The 24793-nt window shown below is 48.4% G+C and overlaps 1 protein-coding gene across 8 annotated transcripts in view; it reads right to left on the bottom strand.

Moving 5' to 3' along the window:
* Positions 1–24793, bottom strand: part of ARHGAP17 (Rho GTPase activating protein 17) — an 83532-nt gene that overhangs the window by 20020 nt on the left and 38719 nt on the right. For all 8 annotated transcript variants that reach the window (XR_014794933.1, XR_014794934.1, XM_084882711.1 and 5 more), the window contains exons 3-14: positions 21477–21581; positions 17068–17141; positions 16778–16889; positions 16280–16356; positions 14427–14538; positions 10846–10914; positions 10610–10691; positions 6607–6734; positions 5724–5835; positions 5017–5098; positions 2877–2957; positions 1005–1118 (exon numbers count right to left, since the gene is read on the bottom strand). Coding sequence is in view for 6 of the 8 variants with exons in the window: in XM_084882711.1 (XP_084738837.1) it covers positions 1005–1118; positions 2877–2957; positions 5017–5098; positions 5724–5835; positions 6607–6734; positions 10610–10691; positions 10846–10914; positions 14427–14538; positions 16280–16356; positions 16778–16889; positions 17068–17141; positions 21477–21581 (1148 nt within the window). In the remaining 2 variants the exon portion in view is untranslated. The remainder of the gene's footprint in view (positions 1–1004; positions 1119–2876; positions 2958–5016; positions 5099–5723; positions 5836–6606; positions 6735–10609; positions 10692–10845; positions 10915–14426; positions 14539–16279; positions 16357–16777; positions 16890–17067; positions 17142–21476; positions 21582–24793) is intronic.

Raw genomic sequence — 24793 nt, 5'->3', positions numbered from 1 at the left:
TTAGGAGCTTTCTGACATACAGAAGTTTCCAGCTGTTATCGAGCCAAATCTATCAATTTTTAAAATTCTTTCTTGCACTGCTTTTATGTTTGAAAAATTATTCTTTTATCTCAAAAGCTAAAAGGTATTTACCTTTATGGCATCACTTTTTATATTTAACTCCTCGGTCTACCTGGATGTATCTGCTGTAAGATATGATGTATGCAGTTAACTTTATATATCTACTAGTTGTCTTCCACTTCACTGCCACCATCAGAGTCAACGCCACTGCTGGTGGTTTCTCCCTGACCTCTCCAGTTCCATCTATGCTTCTCAATGCCAACAAAGCCACCTTCTAAGTGTAATCTGATCGCGTCGTTCCTCTGCTTAGAAATGTGGGTGGCCACCCTCACCGCATGACCCATAAAAGAAGTTTCAAACACCCCAGCAAGAGACGCGAGGCCTCTGGGACCTGGCTCCGGCTTCATTAACCTGTCATAGCTCATGTCCCCTGTGCTCGTTAATAAGAACATGCAACATCATATTCCCTCCCCCCCCCCCCCCAATTAGGGACCTAGCACTTCCATCTTGCAACACCTCTGCTCAGTCAGGACCACTGTAGGGAGCCATTAATCAAGGTTCAGCTCCAGCCACTTCCTGAGCAGAGCTCTCTCTGACCTGTGTCCCTCCAACAAGCACCAGAGCCATCAGGCTTTGTAATGCCTGTGCTATCTGCACACACAGGTGTGCGGGCAGAGCTGATCCCTGTACTGTAGCCACCTATCTGCCCAAATGCCCGACGACAGGGCCGGCTGAGGACTGGGGTGTCCCCCGCCCCCCGCACGGCCAGCTCTGGTTCAGGCAGCTCACAGGAGGGTTCTGAGAATGTCAGCTCAAGGAAAGGTCACCTTCAGAACATGCCCAAGTGCTCCTCAGCTGGAATGTGTGTCCTGAGTTATATGTCTACTCTCCGTCAGGTGGAAAGAAGGCATGAACATAATCCAATATGGGGAAAGGTTACTTACCCTTCATTTCTGGCCCACAACAAGTTAGGGCCTAAGACAATGGCAATGTTGCTGGGGGTCATTTTATTAACGTCGCTGGTCTGAGCAAGCTTTGCGAGGAACTTGATTAAATACCTATGGCACAAAAGATAAGGGGAAAGCATCAACGCTGAACAGGTTGCAGAAATAGCATCTTCCTGCCCACGTGCCCAGGCCCAGAGTGCTCAGGTGCAGCTAACTCAGAATCTAGCTCAGGTTAAACATTTTTTCAGATTTCCTGTGTTCTGCATTTCAGAGAACAGACAATTTTAGGGCTTAGAAGTGGAAAACAGCTCAGAGGTCAACCTCTACTTGCTGTGTATCTCTAATCCATTTCTCCTGTATGCGCTGTCTATTCTACCCCGAAATAAACTGCAGTGTGAGTCACAGTGGGCTCAATATACATGAACATAGGAAAGATAAACTCAGTAACACAAAAACAGGAGCACGTACTAACACAGTAAGACAGAAATGTAGGTAGCTATACTGCTTAAAGGAAGCTGTATTTGAAAATGCTTCGTGTTGTAATTATAAAAAATTTCCAATTTATCATACAAACGTATTCTCTAGCACTATAAAAAATGAAGAACCCAACTATTTATCAATAGAAGGCTAATTAAATACATAACAATAGATTCACACAGCGGAATACTGTGCAGCCATGAAAAACTACCAGGTGCTGATGTGGAAAAATGCCCAAGGTGTACATTAAGCAAAAAGGGCAAGGAAGGAAACGATGCATAGAGTATAAGCTACACTTGGTTTTGAAAAACAGGGGGGCCGTGAGAGAAGAAAACGCATGCACATATGCGTGCGCGTGTCTGCTCACACAGGCACCGACTCTGACAGTCTGGCAGGCTCCATGTGCTCGGCCTCGGGAGAGGAACGAGGAGGCTGAGGGACAGGAGTGAGGAGACTCTTCACTGTACACCTTCTGAACTCTGAGCCATGGGAAGGTACTCCCTAAGCAAAAGACAACTAGTAAACGTTATAAAGAGTAAAACGAAACAAAGGCCAGATCCCAAAGTACCAAGAACCAGGACTGACACGGAACAGGGCGAGAGTACCCGCAACGGCAGCTGGCTGTGCCCGTGCCTGTAAGGACCGCCACAAGCACTGACCTTCTCCGGGGCAAGGCTGAGGCTGGGGCGGAGAGGCTTCTCCTCAGCTTGGCCACAGAGCCCGGGGCTGACAACAGGCTAGGTAACATGCCAGGCACTTCACCAGGGAGGTCTGTGCCATTTGAACCCAGGCCCCTTACAAAATATTCTTTGATTTTAAGCAATTTCATTGCCAACAGCCACGCTTTTTCCTTCTCTCTCCCCTTCTTCAAAGTCACATTTTAAGTGAGATGGAAAATAGAGGTTAAACTCCAGAACTTTATCCTATGGTAAATTTTCTTAGAAACATAGTTATTATATAAAATCGCATACAATGTCCATTTCCTGAGATTTTATTTAATAGGATGATTTAGGTCCTACTTAAAACTATGTAGCATATATGAAAGATATTATGGAAAGTACATCCATTGGTTAATTTTTACCTTTTACCTACTAGGCAATTTAGACTCCAAAACCTACATACAGTCAATCGAACCTTCCACAAGACTTTTGTCCTCAGTGACTGGAGGGGTGAGATGAGTGGGCAGCTTACCCACGAACACCGCTGGGCTTTAGAATGGCCACAGTACCACCCCGTCAGGCTCCCTTCCTCCCAGCACCCCTCAGGGACCCCCAGCTCTCTGAGTGTGCAAGCATGCCTGCATTAAACAGCCTCCCTGCTGGAGATTAACAGATTTCCACTGTCGAGTCACTAGTTTGGTGGCTTTATTTATAGAATGTCAATCATACATACCTAAAGTTAACAAAATTTTGTGGTGGCAACTTCTGACATATTCGCCATAAATCTTGAAGTTTTTTGTCTTGATCCTGCACACTAAGAAAAAATTTTATCCATAACCACAATGAAAATTCATACAGTAACCTGCGTCATATGTTACAAACAGCGATGCCTCCATTGACGGAGAGCAACCAGATTTGGAGTCAAACACCAACAAACGACTGAACTGAGCAGTTCACCGACCTCACCAAGACCCAACCTCCTGATGTGCCAAGCTGAGTAAGGCTGATAGAGCCGTGTGATGGAGTTCCAGGGGTACAACCATGTGCATCCCTAGACCAGTCAATGCCTGGCACGCCGGAGACAGGGCGACACGGAGCCCAGATCTCGCCCTAAACGCGGTGCAGCACAGAGGAGCGGCCATGCCCAGACTCCAGCCCATCGTGCCCTCCTATAGCGTGGATAGGAGGGTTTTATCCACTCTATCCAATCCTGCGCCAAGGCTCCAGGCAGCCAGCCCGCTTCTGCTCTGCAGGTTCAATGTGCAAACTTTGACAGACACAGAAAGGGCCAGCCCAGCCCACAGGGCAGAGTCCACTCGGGCCACCAGTGGGAGACTGTCAGAAGCTATCAGTACGTGCTCCACCACCGAGCCAGTCTGGAGAGCTATGGGCAGAGTTAAGTGAGGTTATACTCGAGGCCAGGTAACGTGTCACTGGGGTGAACCAGTCATTCTCAGGCACAGAATCAATACACCGGGAGACAGGCGCCTTCTTTAAAGCACATTTCCTCACAGGGACGAGTGTGATTCTCAGAACAGAGAACAGTCACGGTTCAGGTCGGGCAGGTGTCCCTGTAAAAGCAAGCCCGGAGCTCTCCCCCGCCTGGCAGAGTGCCAGGCTCCGTTACCCAGTCCCACAGACATGATGCTCACACCAGACTGAGCCCCATGCGGGCTCCAGGGCAACACCCCACTAGGAACTTGCTCTGACTTTAAAATCCTCCCCGTCTACAGGACAAAGTCTCACTCCACTGCAAACCCTGGTGGAAGTGTCAGGGATGGTCTCACCTCCCCTGAACTGTAATGACCAGAGCAAAGGGCTTATTTCTAAGGGCGCGGGTGACAGTGTCTGAGGACGGGGAGGGAGATAGAAGGGGAAGTCTGTTTTCCTTCCTTCAGGGATGAGGAATTAGGCACCTCTAAGAGGAGAGTTTTATCCACTCTATCAACTGAGCTCTGACTGGTTCTACTCAGTGGATAGAGCGTCGGCCTACGGACTGAAGGGTCCCAGGTTCAATTCCGGTCAAGGGCATGTACCTTGGTTGCAGGCACAGAAAGCTGATTGATGTTTCTCTCTTATCGATGTTTCTAACTCTCTATCCCTTCCCCTCCTTTTTGTAAAAAATCAATAACATATATTTAAAAAAAAAAAAAAAAAAAGAGGGACGAGAGACTAGGAGGCAGGCTGGCCAGCAGTGAGAAGTCTCTAGGACTTTTCAAACAATTCTGCTCTGCTTAAACCCAACTGCTCCTCGACAGGTGGTGCTGGGGCTGGAGGGAGGGGACCAAGATGGGAGCAGTCTCCGGGTCACACAGGGCTGGGTCTGATTCCAGCCCTGCCATCTACTTGCTACTGTTTGAGACTTCCCAAGCTTCAGTCTCCTCGTCTGTAAAACGATCACAGCAACATCTGCTATTTAAGTAATTAGCTACAGATTACACGAGGCGACAGGCATTAGATCAGTACAGCACTCTGAACAAAGCACAAGCCCAGTTAGCATGAACTTTTATGACCAATTATGTCAACATGACATTACTGCACAGCTGAGTTCCCACGCAGCTCAAAAGGCACTGGCCAGTACAACACATATCTGCAGTGACAGGACTTTCTTCGATAGACAATCCATAATGTGGGAACCACTGTGTGTCTTCACTCACTAAATGACAATTTACGTCCGCGCCCAAGAGGTGACCTTCCCACACAAGAATCACAATGGGCAGTGTTTCACCTGAACCTTCAGAACGGAGGCGTAGGCCATTTAACAAACGTGCTGTGGCAATGTTCTTCTCTCACCCAGGAGAGCGAGACCATTTACAGCGGGACACACAGCGCTTCACTTCCTCTCACTCTTAACACGCAGGTTCTGACCTTACCTGGCCACTTGCGTCCACTCTTCATATAGATGAAAGGTCATCAGTGGTTCGGGCAGCTCCCGTAGGTAGGATTTCAAAGCACCTGGAAGCAGGAACACTCTCTTTGAGGATACAGAGGGGAGTTGGACCCTCAGGACATATTACTTTGCAAAATGAAATTACCTCAATTATTACTTTCCAACTATATAGAACAAATCATGACTTGGTAGGAGCGGTTAAAGAATAAAATGCCCCTAAAACAATTTCTGTCCCTTGCAACACACAGGGTGGGGCAAAGCAGGTATACAGTTGTTTGTGTGGAAAATAATATAATAATTAAGAAATATTATACAATAAACTGGTGTTTCGCATACTCACACCTGTAAACCTACTTTTCCCACCCTGTATACTGAGAGACCAATGAAAATCCACTCAGCTTTGAGTCATCTTAACAGACAGCACTTCCCCAGCTGAGCACCAGATGGAGGGAAGAGAAGGGGAGAAAATACAAGCACGTCTCCAAAGGCTTGGATTATAAGCCTTTACGTGATAACCAGGAAAAAACCAATCAGGAATACAAAAGGCGGGTATGTGTATCTACTTCTTCCCTTTTGTAGCTTATGCCTAGAAGGAGACCATTTCACCTAAACCTAAAATCAGCACTGGAACCTGGGCGCTCGGTCTGAGACAGCACTCCCCCACACTGGAGGGCACTCCTTGGAGCTCACCTGCTACAGCATGGGGGTCGGAATAGAACTCATCCAGGTGAGAAGTAGAACAGTCTAAGGCAGCTTTCAGTTTCTTTAATCTGGAGGCCCCAGCCGCAATTCGGAAAAGGCCCTAAAGATAATGCAAAGCCATTAGCATCAGGTTCCCGTTGGAAGCCGGCCCTGAGCAGCAGTAAGACCCTGATGGAGGACCCGCAGTGCCACGGCCAGCACGTGTCGCCTGCAGGCGGGTCACACTGCCAACCTAGTAGTCCTTGCCCTGCCCCATTGCTAGAAACCTATTTAAAAACAATATATTATACTTCCACAAGGTGATGCTATAGGTTTTTTAAACTTAGAAATATTTTTTTAAATGGACACCTCGGGGGGAAAATTGTAAGACTGAGCTGCTAGCCTCTCTCACTGCCCTACACAGACTTGAGAGGAAATCCCATGAAGGGTCAATAAGTGAACTATGAGACACTGGGCCAGGCACCTAGTCCAGGTTCCTCAACCGCAGCAGTACTGACATTTGGGCCCGAGGGTCCTGTGCTGTAGGCCGTCCTGTGCATTGTAGGATGGCTAGCAACTCTCTGAGGTTGCTACTCTCTGAAGACAGAGCCAACGCCCCTCCCCGCCCCCGACAATTACAGAGTACCCCCTATACAAACGGGAGCTCTGGTCTCTCAGTGACCGTGCCATTCACCGCCACGAAGCACAGCCAGAGAGCCGTGTGGGACTAACAGAGCGAGCTGCGGGGCGGGCAGCCCCGGCTGTGCTGGGAAACCGCAGCGCCTTCAGCTGCTGTGATGGGGTCACAGGGAGAAAAGGGCCCGCCGTGCCGCACATCCCGATGGGGTGTGTGCAAAGGGCGGAGCAGCTCGGAGCCCGGCCGTGCCCTCACCTCCTCCTTCATGCCCGTCTCCAGCAGCAGCATCACACAGGCTTCGATGGGCAGCGCGATCTCCCGGCCACTCCGCTTCAGGTGTTCCTCCAACGGAGTCCCGAAGGCTGGCTTCTCCGCCCACTTATCTAGAGCAGCAAACCGTCAGTAAGACCTGACAACCCTGCGGCATCCGTGCTGCCCCCTAGGCGCCCACAGGACTGAAGATGGCCAGTGTGACCTGGGCCGCAGAGCCCAGGCCCACAGCGGTGAGGCTGGAAGCCTGCTGGCAGCACACAGGCAACTGTTTATTTCCAGGTCACAGGTTCTGCTTGGAGCACAAAGAGTTGAGGCAGTGTGGCAGAAACACATCCAACAGAGCAGGAGAACAGAAACAAGGCTCCAGCAGGGCTGCAGTGAGCCAGGCGGGCAGCAAGGGGCCTGGCCTGGCCTGTGGGACCCAGCGCTGCCGGAGGCGCGGAGGGACCAGCTGGCAGAAACGCTCCCATGAGGAGCACTTAGCTCTTCCCAGCGACAGGAAGGGCTCCTGTCCTCCTCCCACCGTCAGTGGGCAGTCATTCGCCTCTCAGCCACTTTGCTGCTCGCACTTGGATGGAGCAGTGCCGTGTCCCTGGCGCTCACCCACAGGTAAGAGCAGGTGCAGAGCCCACTGCAGAGCTGCTGTCGGGGAGGAAGAGCGAGCCCCACAAGTCCATGGAGAAAGGTGGGCAGAGGCTGAGGAACGAGGTGATGGAGGGGCAGGGGACAAAATCAGAGAGCAGGCCACTCTCAGAAGTGTCAGGAGCCCCTCGTCTCTGGTCCAGTCCCGGCGAGTAGACCAGTGGACTAACAAAAAAAGCAGCCAGGGGCCTGGCCCTTCTCAGGCACAGAGCTCTGTGATGGCCCCTCAGAGGGATCTCACTGTGAATGCTTTGTCCTTTTTATCTAAAGCGATGATTCTTGATGTGAGCAGAACACGGCCATTGAACCACCCAGGGAGGCTGGGCCAAGGCATCTGTCACCAGAGCCCTGCTGGAACTTTCTAGTAAACACTGTGTCCTAACCCCAGCCTGCTGAAATGTGAGAACCACTGATCTAGAAACAAACTCCTGGGGCAAACTCCACCAAGGTCGGTGGCCTCTCAGACAACACACCTACTATGTGCGCAGCGCTGCACAGGACCCGAGCTCAGAGCCCCCCTCAGAGTGAGAACCATCTAATTGTGAAGAAAGTACAGGACACACATGTGAACACACATCAGCAACGAACAAGACAAGACACATTTGCTGCATCCGGGCAGAAAGAGGGCAGACAAGGGGCACCAGCGTGGTCTCCATGGGGCCAGGAGGGCCCCGCCCCATCCATGCTCTATCAGGGAGGGAGCACAGGGTCTCCCGAAAGGCCGCAGCTGCCCTCGGAGCCACACCATGCTGCCCGCAACAAGCAGACCCTGGTCACCAGACCTTCTGAACTTCCAAGGGAAGCCAGGATGGTACTGGTTTTTTAAAAATGTTTAATGAGGTATGGCAGTTGGCAACTTCTAGTGTAGACCACACGTGAGAGCAATTCCAAGACAGGCTGGCTGCTGGCTTCCGCTGTGGGAGGAAGAGCCTGGGCCTTGGAAAATAAGACTGGAAGTAAACAGACCGGGGAGACGGACTGAAGAGAGACCGGGAGCTTGGGAATCTGCATGTCACTCCACAGCAGGCGTTGCGGAGGGGAATGGGCAGAACCGGCCGCGGGGCGAGAAGGGAAGGAGCTGCTCCCACAGTTCAAGGAGGACTGCCCGAGAGAAGGACAGACAGCTGGTGCGAGAGCGCCGTTGGGACAGTGGTCAGGGACAGCCGCGCAGCACTTCGAGGACTGAGCGCAGGTGAGAGTGGGGGTGGCTAGAAGGGGGGCGCAAGGGGAAAGGATGAGGGAGGGCTAGGGATAGGGAGTAAAACCCAGCCCTGGAAAAGGGGGAGGGGCAGAAATGGACCTAAGAGTGAAAGAAAGCAATCGAGTGAAATGAGGGAAAACTTTAACCAGGAAGAAATGGCCCAAGTCACATAAAGCACCAGGATATGACAATTAAGAGATCACTGTTCTTTCGGAAATCAGTGTTTTGTGTGCGTGTGTGTGTGTGTGTGTGTGTTTTTATTGATTTCAGAGAGGAAGAGAGGGAAATAGAAACATCAATGATGAGAAAGAATCATTGATTGGCTGCCTCCTGCATGCCGCCTACAACCCAGGTACGTGTCCTTGACCAGAATTGAACCCAGGACACTTCAGTCCACAGGCCAACGCTCTAACCACTGAGCAACCCGGCTAGGGCTGCTGTTGTTTTTAACTAGCAGAGTGACTGGGAACAGAAACCAGATGGCGAGTTTGGGAGTGGGAAGGAGGTAAAAAGATGCAGTGGCAGGCGGAGATGAGTCACGCACTCCAAGATCCCACCAGTAGATGGAGAAGGTTAAAGGGGACACTGACCAAAGGCCAGCTGACCGTGAGCGTGAGATCGGGGCACGCAGGGCATGGGGCAGTGGAGTCGGTTTTCCCCGACCTAAGGATACTCGGAGTCTTTCTGAAAACAGAGAAGGAAAAGGAAGAGGGAGACAGCTACAATGAAAGGCTGAGTTAGGCTGGGAGCAGCAGCCTCAGGGAGAGAAAAGATCACATTGCCGTCCCAGTCGTGCCCCCACCAGCGTTCCTTATTCCACCTCAACCCCGTCCCTGCCCGCTCCTCCTCCCTGTGACTTCCTGACATACTTCTCTAGGGAAAATAGGCTTGGGAGAAAAATAAAATGGAAGTTAAAAAACAAACAAAAAAAGGAATGCTAAATAAACCTTTTCTTTTTTGTGCTTGTTTACTACTCGGTCCTCTGCAGGGCCCTGCACACAGTAGGTGTCCCATGAGCACACTCTCTGCGCTCTGCCCGTGCTGTGTGAGGCTGAATGCTCGCCACGGCTGTTGTTCTGTCCTGTGGCTCCCACCTGTCAGGCAGGAACTAGGAAACAGGACCCAGGAGAGCAGGGGCAGCTCGTCTTGTGGAGAATTGGCCAGCCAAGCAGTCACACACCGAGATGGCTAAAGATCAGACTCGGCGGTCATCGGGGCACAGAACTGCCCAATTCAGTCTAGAAACTTGCAGCCACAAAGCACAACCTGCTGGGCCCTCCTAAGAGTTAGTGAAGTGGCACACGCCCCTACCCACACATGTGCTCCCTCTTTCACAATCACAGTGAGCACGCGCAGGACCTGGCTGCACCCTCAGCTCCAGACCCTGATTTTGCCGGGAGAACCTAAGCTCCAAATGTCGGGTCAAACAGTAGAGCAGGACCAGGCACTGCACCTTCTGCCTCAGCCATGTCCACTCATCTCTGCTGGCAAGTACTGATGGCGAGTCAGAGAGAATTAGAACCAAAAGCTTAGTGTTCACTTAAGCCATCAAACAAAACATCCACGCATCCTGGCGGGCGGAATCTGCCATGTGCCAGAAAAGGGCGGCCAGAGTACCAGTGCTGATAAGCACAAGAGCCCATGTCCAGACACGGAGGAGGTCTGAACGGCGTGGCCGCAGTCCTACCACTCGCTCAATTACCAAAAAAGTGCCTGATGGAGCACCACAGACTGGCTTCTAAAATTCCTTTTGCAAATTCCCAACCATTTTCCCTAGGATGTATGCTCATGCAGTCACAGGTCAGAATCAAGCCCATGGGACTAATCACTGAATTGGGAAAAGATCGTCAGAGGCTGGAATGGGTCAAGCCTATACAGAAGAGAAAAACCACCAGGAACTGCTCCCTCACCCCCCAAAGAATCCAGTTCTCTCTTCAACTGAAGATTCCAGAAGATGTTTAATGTCCCATTAGTGTGTTAATGAGGGTTAGGAGAAATTAGAGAATGCAGCAAGGAAAGATGGAACTGTGCTGAGCACTGGGCGCTCGGGCCAGGCGGCACCCGCAGGGAAGGCATGCAGGGGCTGGGCGGGGCGGAGGAGAGGCGCAGAGGAGAGCGGCAGCAGCACGCAGGTTACGTTACCTTGATGGGCTTGCATTTCGGGAAGGGCCTTTTCTAAGACTGCTAATGCTTTTCTATGGTAATCTGCTTGGGCTTCTAATAACTGAGAACAGACCCACATTCAAAAACAAAAGTAATGTTAGCAATGGATGGACACACACACAATGGCTGAGCAAAACTAAAAATAAAATCTTTTGCAAAAACCCTAAAATGACAATTTTTACAACACTACCATTCGGTCAGGGCCAAGGGCTTACCGTGACAAAGAACTTGCTGTACTCCCCCTCCTTGGCCATGAAGCTGTACATGTCTGCTGCCAGCTGGTCCTGGGGAGAGAAGGCACGTCACTGAGAAACAGCCGAAGGAAATGGCACCTAGAATTAACCTCTGGGAGCTCCTCTCACAAACAGGAAGGAAAAGGCCCCGAAGAAGTGTCCATCAGCTGATGGACAACCAGGCGTGGGGACCACAAAAACAAACAAGGAAGCTTATGAGGGATGCACATGGAAAGACCTCCATGGTATGTAGTTAATACACCGTTAAGAAGTGAATAGAGCCCAACTTACGGTATGTTATTACTTTAGTAAAAAGAGAAAAAAAATGTTATATATTTTTTGCTATAATTATATAAAAACTAGAGGCCTGGTGCACGAATTCATGCATGGGTGGGGCCGGCCAGCCCACCTGATTGTGCTGATTAGGCCAGGCCAGCGGGAGGCAGGGTATGAGGGAGGCTGGCCAGCTGGCCGACCCCACCCCCTAGTCGAACTCCCAGTCAAGGGGACAATTTGCATATTAGCCTTTTATTATATAGGATATCTCTAGAAGAAATTAGTAACAGTGGTTACCTGTTGGAGGTGGTGAAAATTAGGCAGGAGGAGGACAAGGATGGAAGAAAAACTTTATTATACATTACTTTATACTTTTGATATTTTTTAAGTAATGTAAGTGATTTACATAAAAATTAAACAGGCCCATCTAGTGTGGCTCAGTGGTTGAGTGTCGACCTATGAACCAGGATGTCATGGGTTCAATTCTCAGTCAGGGCACATGTCTGTGTTGCAGGCTTGGTCCCCAGTGGGAAATATATAGGAGGTTGGTGATGAATGATTCTCTCTCATTGATATTTCTACCTCTCTCCCTCTCCCTTCCTCTCTGTCTAAAATCAATTTTAAAAAGTTTTAAAAAATAAGTAAAAGTTAAACAGTTTTTAAAAAATTGATAGATTAGACAACTGGATACACACACACATCTTCATATACATATATATAATTTTCATATATATATATACATATCAGAATTTCATATATATTTAATGTACTGTTTTCTGTTTTTAGCATCAAGGAGCATAAAATTCACATGAAGGCTCTCATTAAAAAAAAAAAAAAAAAAATCTGCTGGGACCGGTTTGGCTCAGTGGATAGAGCATTGGCCTGCGGACTGAAAGGTCCCGGGTTCGATTCCGGTCAAGGGCATGTACCTTGGTTGTGGGCACATCCCCAGCGGGGGGTGTGCAAGAGGCAGCTGGTCAATGTTTCTCTCTCATCGACATTTCTAACTCTCGGTCCCTCTCAATTCCTCTCTGTGTAAAATCAATAAAATATATTTAAAAAAAAAAAAGTCTGACCATGATAGTAGTAATAGACAACTGGGAATGCAACAAAGTAAATTCATGGATTCCTACCAGACCTACCCTCCCCTGCAAAAAAAAAAAAAAAAAGAGAAAAAGAAAAAGAAAAAGAGTAAGAAGAGAGAGGGAGGAAAAGAAAGGAAGGAGGAAGGGAAGATGAATGGATGTGGGTAGGAAAACCCTGACATGCACAAAAGCTGAATGGGAATGACTTGGTGAGAGTCTGTGCTAATTTTGGTAGCCAAGGTGTTTGAGTCCAGCAGTCATGTGGGACCAGAGGACAGAAAATGAATCCTTGGGCCTGGTGAGGTGAGGTGCATGCATGTCACCCATAAAGATAACATTTCTGAAATGATACTCTCAAGGAAGAGTGGATTAGGAAAAAGTCACTAAGCAGGCATAGACATCATACAACACACCTGTTTGGGATTGGGCTCTGGGTCTGGGACAGTAAAACATCTCCCTGAGATCTCATAAACATATTCCTCCCAGTGATATCAGCAACAATCAAGGCTTAACTACAACAAGACTGTGCACACAGCCTACAAAGAGGTGCACCAAAAGTGTCCCCCTGAGGTAACTGGGGAGGCTGAGCCACTAGGCCCTATAGGACACCTAGCACACAAAACCACTCTATCAACTCAGGGAAGCAGCCAAAATGCAGAGACAAAGAAAAAGTCACAAATGAAAGACATGGAGGAAAGCAAATGATTGGCTATAGAGTTCAAAACCACAATTATAAGGTTTTTCAAGAATTTTCTAGAAAAGGCTGATAAATTTAGTGAGACCCTCAAGGATATAAAAAAGGACCAACTAAAAATTAAGCATACACTGACTGAAATAAAATATAATATTCAGAGATCCAACAGCAGACTAGAGGATTGCAAGAATCAAGTCAAAGATTTGAAATACAAAGAAGCAAAAAACACACAACCAGAAAAGCAAAAAGAAAAATGAATCCAAAAATATGAAGATAGTGCAAGGAGCCTCTGGGACAACTTCAAGCGTACCAACATCTAAATTATGGGGGTGCCAGAAAAAGAGAGAGAGCAAGATATTGAAAACCTATTTGAAGAAATAATAACTGAAAACTTCCCCCACCTGGTGAAAGAAATAGACTTACAAGTCCAGAAAGCACACAGAACCCCAAACAAAAGGAATCCAAAGAGGACCATACCAAGACACATCATAATTAAAATGGCAAGAGCAAAAGACAAAGAGAAAATATTAAAAGCAGCAAGAGAAAAACAGTTAGTCACCTACAAGGGAGCACCCTTTCTATTTCTCAACAGAAACTAGCAGGCCAGAAGGGAGTGGCAAGAAATATTCAAAGTGATGAATAGCAAGAACCTACAACTAAGATTACTCTACCCAGCAAAGCTATCATTGAGAATTGAAGATCAGATAACGAGCTTCACAGATAAGAAAAAGCATCACCACCAAACCAGTATTATATGAAATGCTAAAAGGTTTTTTTTAAGAAGAGGAAGAAGAAAAAGGTAAAGATAAAAATCATGAACATCAAATACATATCTATCAAATTAATCTAAAAATCAAGTGAATAAAAAATCTAATGAACAGAATAAACTGGTGAATATAATAGAATCAGGAGCACAGAAAGGGAGTGGACTGACAATTCTCTGGGGAAAGGGGTGTGGGGGGTGTGGGAAGAGACTGGACAAAAATCATACACCGCCGAAACCGGTTTGGCTCAATGGATAGAGCGTCAGCCTGCGGACTGAAAGGTCCCGGGTTCGATTCCAGTCAAGGGCATGTACCTTGGCTGCGGGCTCATCCCCAGTGGGGGGGGGGGGGGGGCAAGAGGCAACTGATTGATGATTCTCTCTCATCGATGTTTCTAACTCTCTATCCCTCTCTCTTCCTCTCTGTAGAAGTCAATAAAATATATATATTTTTTTAAAAAATCATACACCTATGGATGAGGGAAGTGGGAGGGGGTGATAAGGGGCACAGGGTGGGGTGGGAACCAGGTGGAGAGGAACTATGGGGGGGAAAAAGAGGAACAATGAATAATCTGAATAAAGATTTATTAAAAAATAAAATAAAATAAAAATAAAATAAAATAAAACCACCTTAATATCATTTAAAGTATTTTGATAGAAATTATGTAAAATACTAAATAATTTGCTACCTTTCATCCATCATTTGAAAAACCCAAAAGATTGATGCAAACACATGTTCTCAGACCTTGCACTGTTCTACTTTATTCCCAGCTTCGTCCATCTCTTCCTTCAGGGTGTCTATTTTTGATGGAAGCCCCTGAAAGTTGGTTCCTGAAGATTTGTGAGCCTGGTTCCACCTGCAAGGCACGAGGGTAGATAGGATATGAGAACCAGCTTACACACTCAACCTTACGAACCTCAGGGAGCCAAACTCCATCCCTAAAACTGATTCTGCCTGGGACAGGCGCCAGTACCTAGGACGCCAGCTTCTCTTAAGTTTACCCTCTAAGAATAGAAGGCAAAAGAGTTTCCCACCATGCAGGATCTGTAGTGCTGGGAGTAGCGTTCTGCTCCCGGCAGGACTAACCACATCTTGTCTCGCACAAGCCCCACCGCTGAACCTCAGACCACGAAACCCCTTGCTAGTGTCTAGTCATGGAATTCTTGCCATGAAACACTCTTCCCCTCTTGCCTTGATCTGGAATGTTCCCTGTACCACTGGGCATCAGTGCATTTCTTGTGACCTCTTCCTAGAACTATCCTGGGCTGTGATTACTTGCAGCAAGTAAAAGCCAGAACCCTAGTCATGCACCCTATACCTAGCAAACCATAGCTATGGAAGCATTTTAAGAATTGAAAACACTTATAAGGAATATTCTAAAGACATATCTACAACAAATCTCAAATATAACATGGAATATTTATGTTCCTTTTATAGTAAGTAAAAATTACAAACAAAAAACAGCATTGTGCTACAGCAATATGGGGGTTCAGAGTGGAGTAATAACTGAGTAGTGCATGTGATGGAGCAGTGCTTCTCCCCGCATCCCAAGCAAACAGCAATAGGTGGTGCACGTGACCGCCTACAGCAGCTCAGGAGCAAGGAAGGGAGCACCATTACAACTTTGCTAAGCTGCAGTGACAACACCTAACATGAAGAAACTCAGTAAAGGACAGCTATGTTGCCACGTCTGCCAGACAGAATAATCATATCTACTTCACAGGACTGCAGTGAGAGTTAAGAGCTAACAAGCAGGTGTAGCAAAGCCACGTGGCTTTGTAAATAAAGTTTTACTGGAACACAGCCATGCTCATTCATGTATGGATTGTCCAGGGCTGCCCCTGTGCTACACCAGCAGAGCTGAGCAGATGCAACAGGACCCATCTGAGTTGCAGAGACGAAAACATTTACTACCTGGCACTTTACAGAGGATGTCAACCCATGTGAGAAAAGGCCTGGCGTGGTGGCTGCCTCCCTATTCCCCGCTCTCAGGTCCAAGGAGAAGCCCAGGGAGGTCACTGATACCAACTGCCACTGAGACTGTGGCCAGGCCATGAGCATGAGAATGGCTGTACGACACTAGCCCACAAGCGAGCAGCCCTTGGGGGTTACTTAGTTTTACACCAGTGCCTCCCTTCAGAGCACGGCATTGCCCACAAGCGAGCAGCCCTTGGGGGTTACTTAGTTTTACACCAGTGCCTCCCTTCAGAGCATTACATGAAGGTGATCATAACCACACAGGGGCTCTGACACGCTGGACCCTCAGGAGCTGCTAAAATCTCAGATCTAATTATTCCCACACTCTACTTTGCCAAGAGGGATGCTCTAGAAGTGCCTGCCACTTTGGACACTCATTTCTTTTTTCTTTCCTGTCCCTTTTTGTTACTGGTGCACTAAGACCAGGCTGGTCAAACACCATTCCTCCTGCCAAGCTTGGGAAAATGAGGCCTAAAAGCTGGTGTAAGCATATCAGGTGGATAAACCTGAGCAAAAAGAAACTTCCAACTGTCCATACAACATTCCCTCACCCATGCTGGGGATGGTGGCTGGGATGTGACATGATGCCACCTATTGGTTACTCTTCTAGCTTTCCTTACCTGGCTCTGACTGAGTCCCAGTCTAACACCAACTTGGCAAGCTGTTTCCTCTGTTTCTGGATGTTGGGAATCTCCACCTAGAAAAAAACATGCCTTACACCAATTGGGATGAGCTTTGGGTTTCTTGTTTAACATTTAAAAGTGCAGTATTTATTTACAAACTAGGGGTCTGGTCCAGGAAATTCATGCACGGGTAGGGTCTAAGCCTGGCCGGTGGTCAGGGCTGGCTGGGGCCTTCCTTTGTTCCGTGCCGCCCCCTGGTGGTCAGCACATGTCATAGTGAGCAATAGAACTCCCGGTCTCCCAGTCGAACTCCAGTGGGGACACTTTGCATATTAGCCTTTTATATATATAAATTTCTTTTCTCTTAGGCAAAGGATTATGAACCATCAATTCACTCCCTGAATTTCCAAAAAGAAGTATATGTCAAGACACTGATTATTGTTAAAGTTGCAGACAGAGAACTACTTGCTGCCCAGCCCCCACCAAAGCACCCACCTCTGCTATGGCACACAGGGGGTCCACAATCTCCTTCTCAACAAAGACCTCGTGCTGAGAGAGTTCGAGAGCCAGCTGATTCTCGGCATCTCCACACGTCTCCAGCATCTTCCTAAAAAACAAGACGCCCCAGAACAAACTGGTGTTCACTGAACGAGGCACCGAGTTAGCACAGCCAGTTCTGCCCTCCATATGACGGGAACACACAATGGCTGCCATGGACACACCCACCCATCCACTTCCAATGCCCTGGGGCCCCTGGCTCTCTTTCTCAAAACAGTGCCTCTTACCCCAGGAGAGAGTCCTCTAGCTGTGTCGATGCCTCTTGCATATTCTGAGCGAGAGCTGTCAGAGGGAGCTTTTTCTGGAAGGCAGAAGACATCTTTTCGTTAGCATTGAAACCCATTCTAGGTTACCTGCTTCAAATCATCATTCACTTGTTTCTCCTCCAGACAAACTACATAAGTAAGAGACAGCCTGGGTCTAGTTTCAAAGGTATGAGTGGTGTGACTTAAGCTCTGTGTCAGTTTCCTGTGCCTGGACTATAGAGATGAGAATGGGGCGAGGTCCCAGGGCTGTGGCTGCCCTACAGGGATTCAACACCAAGTACTCAGCACACGTTCAGTCCTCAGTAAATGGCAGCAGCCATGTTGCTGTTGCTGTACTATTATTATTATTAATTGATCAAATGCATACTATGTCCCAGGCACTAGACACAGAGTTACTTTGATTATCACAACAAATAAATGCAGTAAGGTGCTCTATTTCAAAAACTTTTGCTAGAACAAGCATTCTTAAACTGGCTGTTAATTTGGCTGTAATAATAAAGATTTAGCTTTAGTTACATGTCTAAAACTATCTAGCCAAATTTCCAAATAAACTTTTTTAGGGTTTTAAGCACAAAACCACCTCTTTTCCTATCAGATTTGTTCTTCAGCTGAAAATGGCCATAAGAATCACCTGATTAATGTTCTAATTGCACAGCCAAGGAAGCTGGAGGTGGGAGGTGAGGTGGAATGGCCAGGCACCTGGGTGAGGGATGGCAGAGTGGCCTGAGCCCTGGGTGTGGGTTTTCCACCACGGGCTGATAGTTTATCTCAGAAGCCGAGTAAGAGGAGGGGAAGTAACCAGTGGGGTGGCTACATCACTGCAATCTGCTCACAGAAGGGGCTTCCCATGCGGCCTCCCCACTAGAAAGGGCACTCCCAGCAGGGCAGGCTCCCCTCACTAGCGCACTGTGCCTTGACTTCAGCATGCCCCCCTTTCCTGCTTTCACAGGGCTCCACCTGACATGCTCACACATATCTGCTTGTCTCATATAGAGTCTCCCTGGGAGAAGGGGACCAGGGAAACAGGCTGCGAAGGTCTCATTTTATCTTCTTTGGTATATTGTAGATTTGACCATGTAAATGGGTAGCTTGCTGAAATGTAAAAGTAACCACAAGTATGTTTACTTCTCTGCCTTCCTCCCAAGTTATTTTCAAACAAGTAGTAGGCTTCCCTGCCCTACTGCCATCTCCACACTGCTAGACTAGGAAGACCCCTGAAAATGGGGAGCCTGCTTGGTCTCCACAGAAGAAAAGTTGCATACTGTATTTTCCGGCATATAAGACGACCTTTGAAACGAAAAAAAGTCAACCGAAAATCGGGAGCAAAAGACCAAAATTGCACAAAAATTACCTGCAGATCTTGACGGCAAAGTAAGTCTTTTCTTTGAAGTGGGGGGTAGTCTTATACAGCGAATATAGGCCTAAACCTATGATTTAACTGTAAAATTAGGGGATCATCTTATATGCCAGAAAATACGGTATTTCACTCTGCTGCCTTCCAAGGGCATTTCACACAGGTAACCGTGATAATCAAGAGAAATACACTTGGTGCAGCCTTTGGCAGGGAGTCTGTTTATTAAGTATCACTCTGGGTCTCAGTGTCAACAGCCTGTGGCTCCCCTGCCGACCCCAAAGCCACCACAACCCTGTCCCCTGAGCTGCCAACATTAGGACATTCTGCTTATTTGACATGTGAGCTCACTGATGAAGATGCGGTCCACCACCATCCAACTCCTCCAAGGAGAGGCGAGGCCTAGGGCTTCGGTGAAAAAGCCTCAAGTCGTGATCTATAAAAGGCATGCCAACTGCACACAGAGAAGCAATTCCAGATCGATACAGCCCACAATATGAGCTCTGCCCTGTCAATGGCTCGGGCCCTGTCATCCCCCAATTCTTTCCTCTTCACATGTTGGAGCTACTGGTGGGGCTTGCGGGATTTCCTCCTGTCACTCCTAGAGCCCTAGAGACTGCTGCGACTTTCTCCATATTATATGACCTCTTCTGGTCACCCCTGTTCAATCATTTCCATGGTGACGCCTCTTCCCACATGCAGAGTGCAGGCTTCCTCAGAAGCCAGACTCGGGCACTTTTGTTTGAGATTGGGAAAGGAAGCTTAAGGCATTAGGTTTTAACAATGAGGGCCAGGCACCCTTGGCCCTGCTCCCTGGAATATGCCCATCACCTGCCATTCATTTCCCTTCTGTAATGCTAGGATACCACCTCCTCTAGGAAGCCCACCTGACTCTCCCTCTCCTCCTCTGGTGCCCATTCTTGGTCCTTAAATACCCTGTGCATATTTTATTTAGCATGTTGTTTTATAATCATCCATTTGTGTGTATCTCCCCCACTAGGCTGTGGGCACCTTCAGGGTGAAGGCGACCTGTTACTACTCATCCAGCATTTGCATGTGTTATGTCTTATTCCTCCTGTGTCTGCTTTGAGGCCCAGCCCTGCTGTCACATAAACTCACTAGACACAAACAAACATTTATCAAACACCATACTGTGTGGACAATGCATACTGCATGAAGGAAAGGAAGCAGAAACAATGGGACTGATAGGGGAATTTAATCAGATTAGCAAGAGTGTAAGTCAGCTAACAGCTTGGACCTTACCCCGAAAAGGCAGCAGCACGTCCCTGACAGGCGCTGCTGGCACTGGGGCACCTTTAGGTGTAGAGCTGTCCCCTCAGACACTGCAGATGTTGGGCGTTTTGGTTCCCTACCCTCCAAATGCCAATAGTGTACCTCAGTCTCTATGGCAACCAAAAATGTTCCTACACATCTCCAGATATCCCAGGAGTGTAGCCTGGTCCCTGTTGAGAACAGCTAAATGAAGATTTTTTGTGGGTTTTGTTGGTCTCTTTGTTTGAAGGCAGGAGGATGACAGAATCGATCTGTACTTCAGGAAACCAACTCTGGTGATCGGATTGAAAAGAGAGTGACCCGGGCAGGCAAGGCCACTCCGGAGGTGCCTGTGGCAGCCCAGGTCTCACTTTGGGACCAGATGGCAGAGTGGGAGGGGAGGGGAGGAAATCAAACATCCATAGAGAATCGCAAGACATGCTCACTGAGCTGCTCCAGAACACGGAGGGCAAACTGAACTGAAAGGGATGTAAGATAACCCGCAGTTTCTAGCTTGCGGAACCGGGGGACAGAATTTGAGTCAGCAAAGAAGAACTGGTTATGCATGTCAGACAGACAGCGAGGGCAGGGAGCTTTCTACTTGGCTGAAAATGGTTTAGAAGTCCCTGTATACAGACATCAGTGAGAAGCCATGAGACTAGAGGAAGTGGCTGAGAACGAGACTGTGAGACCGAGAAGGACAGACCTCAGGAAACAATATTAAAAGGGCAGGCAGAGCAGAAGTCGTGGCAAGAGAAGGAGTGGCAAGGGCAGCCCCGGGGCATTGGGCTGATTCTGAAGAACGAGACGTGCGCAGGCACTCCTGGGACTGTAGGTGTTTGCAAACTTCCACCCCTGGACATACACACTGCAGAACGCTTGGTGCTATGCAAGAGAGGCATGACCCAGTTGTCAAAATGCCCCACAAGTGTCTGTCGAGAATATAAAAGAAAGTGACACAGGTCATCTGTGTACCAGCTCTTCCTTTTGAGACATCAGGTGACAAAACAACCTAGCAAAAAGAAGGTTTCTCGCCCCAGGAAGACAACCACTGGAAGCCCTGGCCAACATGGCTCAGTGGGTTGGACACTGCCTGGTGCACTGAGCAGTTGCTGGTTTGATTCCCAGTCAGCACACATGCCCGAGTTGTGAGCTCGAATCCCATTAGAGGACGTGCAGAAGGCAGCCAACTGATGTTCCTCTCTCTCTCTCTCTCTCTCAAAAAAGCATATTAAAAAAAAAAAAGACTACCACTGGAAAGAGATGCTTTCTACTCCGGGTGGACACACAGGAGAGCCAGGGGAAGCTGCGAACAGCCAACCGGCAACTAGGAGGAGTGTCCACTAGGGGTCAAGCGGACACTGAGGGGAGAAATGAGAGAAGGAAAGACACTGGGGCTTGTGGCTTCATCACTGAAATGCTAGCTAGGAAGCCAATAAACTCTACTTTCTAGGTGAATTTCAGACAAGCCTTCAGCTTCTGCCATTAAAGGATTCCTAACTGACAGGTCCGTTCTCTAATCAATGACAAATGGCTCAAGTCAAAAGCACTGGAGTGGGCAGGGCTTTCAGCTCAACAATAACTTAAGCTCAAAAGAATGTTGTGGGCGGGCAGGTGTGAGCCAGACGTGAGATGAGGTACAAATCTGCAGGCCAAGCTGCTGGTGTTGCTTGGGGAATCCAGCTGGTCAAAGATGAAGCCCCTCAAAGAGTCAAGAACCGAGAGCGGAGTCGCATCTGCTACTCACGTGTCTCTTGTCGGCGTCCGTGCCATGCTGGCCCTGGAAGCATGCCGTCAGGCGCTTGTGAGAGTGATGGCACATTGACCGCACCGCATCCAGACGCCGTTCGATCTGGCAAACAGAAACAAAGGAGCCATTGCAGGGCTGAAGAACAAACTCAGCCTCTCCTTCGGCGGCGCCTGCACTGGGCAGTGAAGCACCCTGCAGTCAGATTTGTTGGCTCCTGGTAAAAACGCGTGGGCTGTGGGGAACTGTCCTGTGAGTGACAGCATGTGTGGCACCATCTCTGGCCTTTATGCACTGGATGACAGTAGTTGTGACAACCAGACCTGTCTCCAGAAAAATGTCCAATGACCCCTCAGAGAGCAGTCACCTCTGGGTGAGACCTGCTGACCTCCCTCCTTCTGAGGGCTTTAGACCCCCGAGAGGCTGGATCTCAGCCTGCCCAGAAAGAGCAGTGGCAGTGACGTCACACGCCACACACCGGGAACATGCCAGGTCCAACCTCCAGCGCAGACCAGGCCATGGCGGGGAGGGAGAGCCACAGGGCCCTCAGCAGCTCTCCTGCACGTGGCAATGTGGCCGTCCACACACACACAGCAAGCAGAAGACACACAGCAAATGTCCACAATTTAACCTCAGGGTCTGTGTTTTCAAAACTATTCCTATTGGGCTTGGGGTGGGTTTTTGTCTTTGTTTTTGAAATAAGCCTCTAAACAGAATGGCAGCCGGTAGTAAGAAACACTGACTTAGGGGACCCCCGCATCATGATTTGCTTCCCAAAATATTACTGCTGGGATATGGCCATTTATGGCAAAGGAGCTGCTTTTTACAGGAAGGAATGCCAAAAATGTGTATTCTAATGACTCACTAAGAATGAACAGGCCCTTAGGGATGCTTTCTATTTTAAAGAAAAATCAACAAATTCAAGGCAGAATGTACTTTTACCCCAAACATTTTACCCAAGGAGGAGGTTCTGTGCCTCTTCCCCTCAGGCCCTCACGCAGGAGCAGCTTTCGTCCTGAGACAAGCCTGGTGGTCACCAGGGGGGCTGGCAGGCACATTTATATTTAGCAGCAAATGCCACCATCAGCTTCCCCAGAGCTTACAATGGCCAGATTTAAAACATTAGAAAATTAATACACACTCTTCACTGGCCACAAAAGCATGGGGGAAACCACCCAAAAAACTCCATTTCATTTTGACTCCCATTTGCACTAGAATGTACAGTCAGCAGGGACAAGGCTGTGGTCTGTTCTGCTCACTCCATATCCCAGGTACCTGGAGTGCTGTCTGGCACACAATGGAAGGTGCTCACTTACTATCTGTTGAAAGGACACATATCTACTGAGTCCCCATGCAAGGCATTAGAAAAGGAACAGAACATGCGTGGTGGCTCTGCCTCCTGGGAATCACAGTTGCCCAGGAAACAACATGCAAGCAAAATAAGAAGGCAGCCTCTTAATCAGCTCTCACGAAGATCCAGGAAAGGATGCAGGACAGCGATTTTCGACCACTATGCCATGGCAAGAGTTTTTATTTTTTATTTATTTAAAACATATATATATTTTATTGATTTTTTACAGAGAGGAAGAGAGAGGGATAGAGTGTTGGAAACATCGATGAGAGAGAATCATCGATCAGCTGCCTCTTGCACACCCCCTACTGGGGATGTGCCCGCAACCAAGATACATGCCCTTGACCGGAATCGAACCTGGGACCTTTCAGTCCGCAGGCCAATGCTCTATCCACTGAGCCAAACCAGTTTCGGCAAGAATTTTTAAAATATGCAACACCAGGAGCCCTGACCTCTTTTCCCTTAGATCGTCAATGAAAAAAATGACAGCAGCCATCCAGTGTGAATGAATCAAAATTATACCTATTTTTTGTTTTTTTGGTGTGGTGTGTTTTTTTGGTGTGCCACATGACTGTAATTAGCTTATGTGTGCCATGACATGAAAAGGCTGAAAATCGCTGGCATAGGAGGACAGAGCAAGTTAAGGGAAATTTCGCACCAGAAACAAAATCATCACCGGCCGCAACAGTGGGAGCAAAACAACACGCCGCCCCGCAGCAGCACCATGCGCCGCACTCCGCGCTCCGCCCCATGCTCTCCAGGGTAAACTATGAGATGGATACAGCTGTTACCCGCCTTTCACAGAACCGGAAACGGAGGCATGGGGTGGTTAAGTAAATCCCCAGGCAGGGGCAAACCTAGAGTTTGAATCCAGGTAGCGGGGCACCAGACTCCACACCTTTTAAACACTATTCTCCCTCTTTACACTTAAAAACAACAGAAATCAGAAAAACACCTCAGCAGTTATGGTGGACACGGTTATCTGTGTCACAAAATAAGGCGTTCCTAGAATCTGGCAGCCTCCTCAGGCCAGCAGATGTTTGGGCAAGGGGACAAGAGCAGATGGCTGCTGCCTGCACTCCAGGGAAGGGGCCGCTGGCCTCATCTCAGGGCTTCAAGGATTGAGTGAGGCGATGTATGCCACTAGGGTGGGGGTGGGCGAGAGATACTGACATTTATGAAAATGGGTGTGGTTGAGGCTTAACTGGATCAAACAATATTTCTGAATGTCTGAAGATGAGTTAGAAATATATGACAAATAAAACAATGGGAAAATATTAAGACTATCATTCTTTAATAAATATTTGGGGGGGGGGGAGGGTCTTCTAATCCTTAATGAAAACTTCCAGTCCTAAAAAAAAAAAAAAAAGAATAAGAAATGAAACTGTGCTCTTAAAACATTCTGCTGCAGATGGCTGTCATAATTAGGACGTTGCGGCGTGACGTGGTAGAAGCAGCATTTTAAAAAAGCATGCGCCTTCCCTGCACAGGGAGTCGCCAGGGAGCAGGCCTTTGGTCCTCGGGGACGCCCTGGAGCAGACGGGCAGTTCATAGAAATGAGAAGCAAGGAGGCGGGTGAGGAGGCTCTGTCCTTCCTGGAGTGTCTGTATGGGTGGGTGGGGTAGGGTGAAGTGCTATGTATCAAGATCCCGGGCCTTCAACCCAGCCCTAACGTTAGGGAAACCTGCTGAGAGATGGAGGGGAGTGGACCTGGCTCAGGCCCGGGGCAGCAAGCCTCTCCCTACAAAGGAAAGAAAGTTTGAGCTAATGACTTGAGGCCAACCGATTGCCTCATGGTGGTTCTGACATCCAGTCCACTGTCACTGAGACCCTAAGTCCCGCAGGGCCCAACTCAACTCAGGCGGGAAACCAGATTGTAAGAGGGCGCAAGGAGTCAAAACTCTAGGCCCTGGCTGGTTTGGCTCATCTTGCGGACTGATGGGTCCTAGTTTCAATTATGGTGAAG

Source organism: Pipistrellus hanaki (genome assembly GCF_964339955.1).
Source record: "Pipistrellus hanaki genome assembly, chromosome: 4".
NCBI lineage: Eukaryota > Metazoa > Chordata > Mammalia > Chiroptera > Vespertilionidae > Pipistrellus > Pipistrellus hanaki.
Note: the sequence above shows the minus strand (reverse complement) of the source record. Positions and strands in the feature narration are given on the sequence as shown.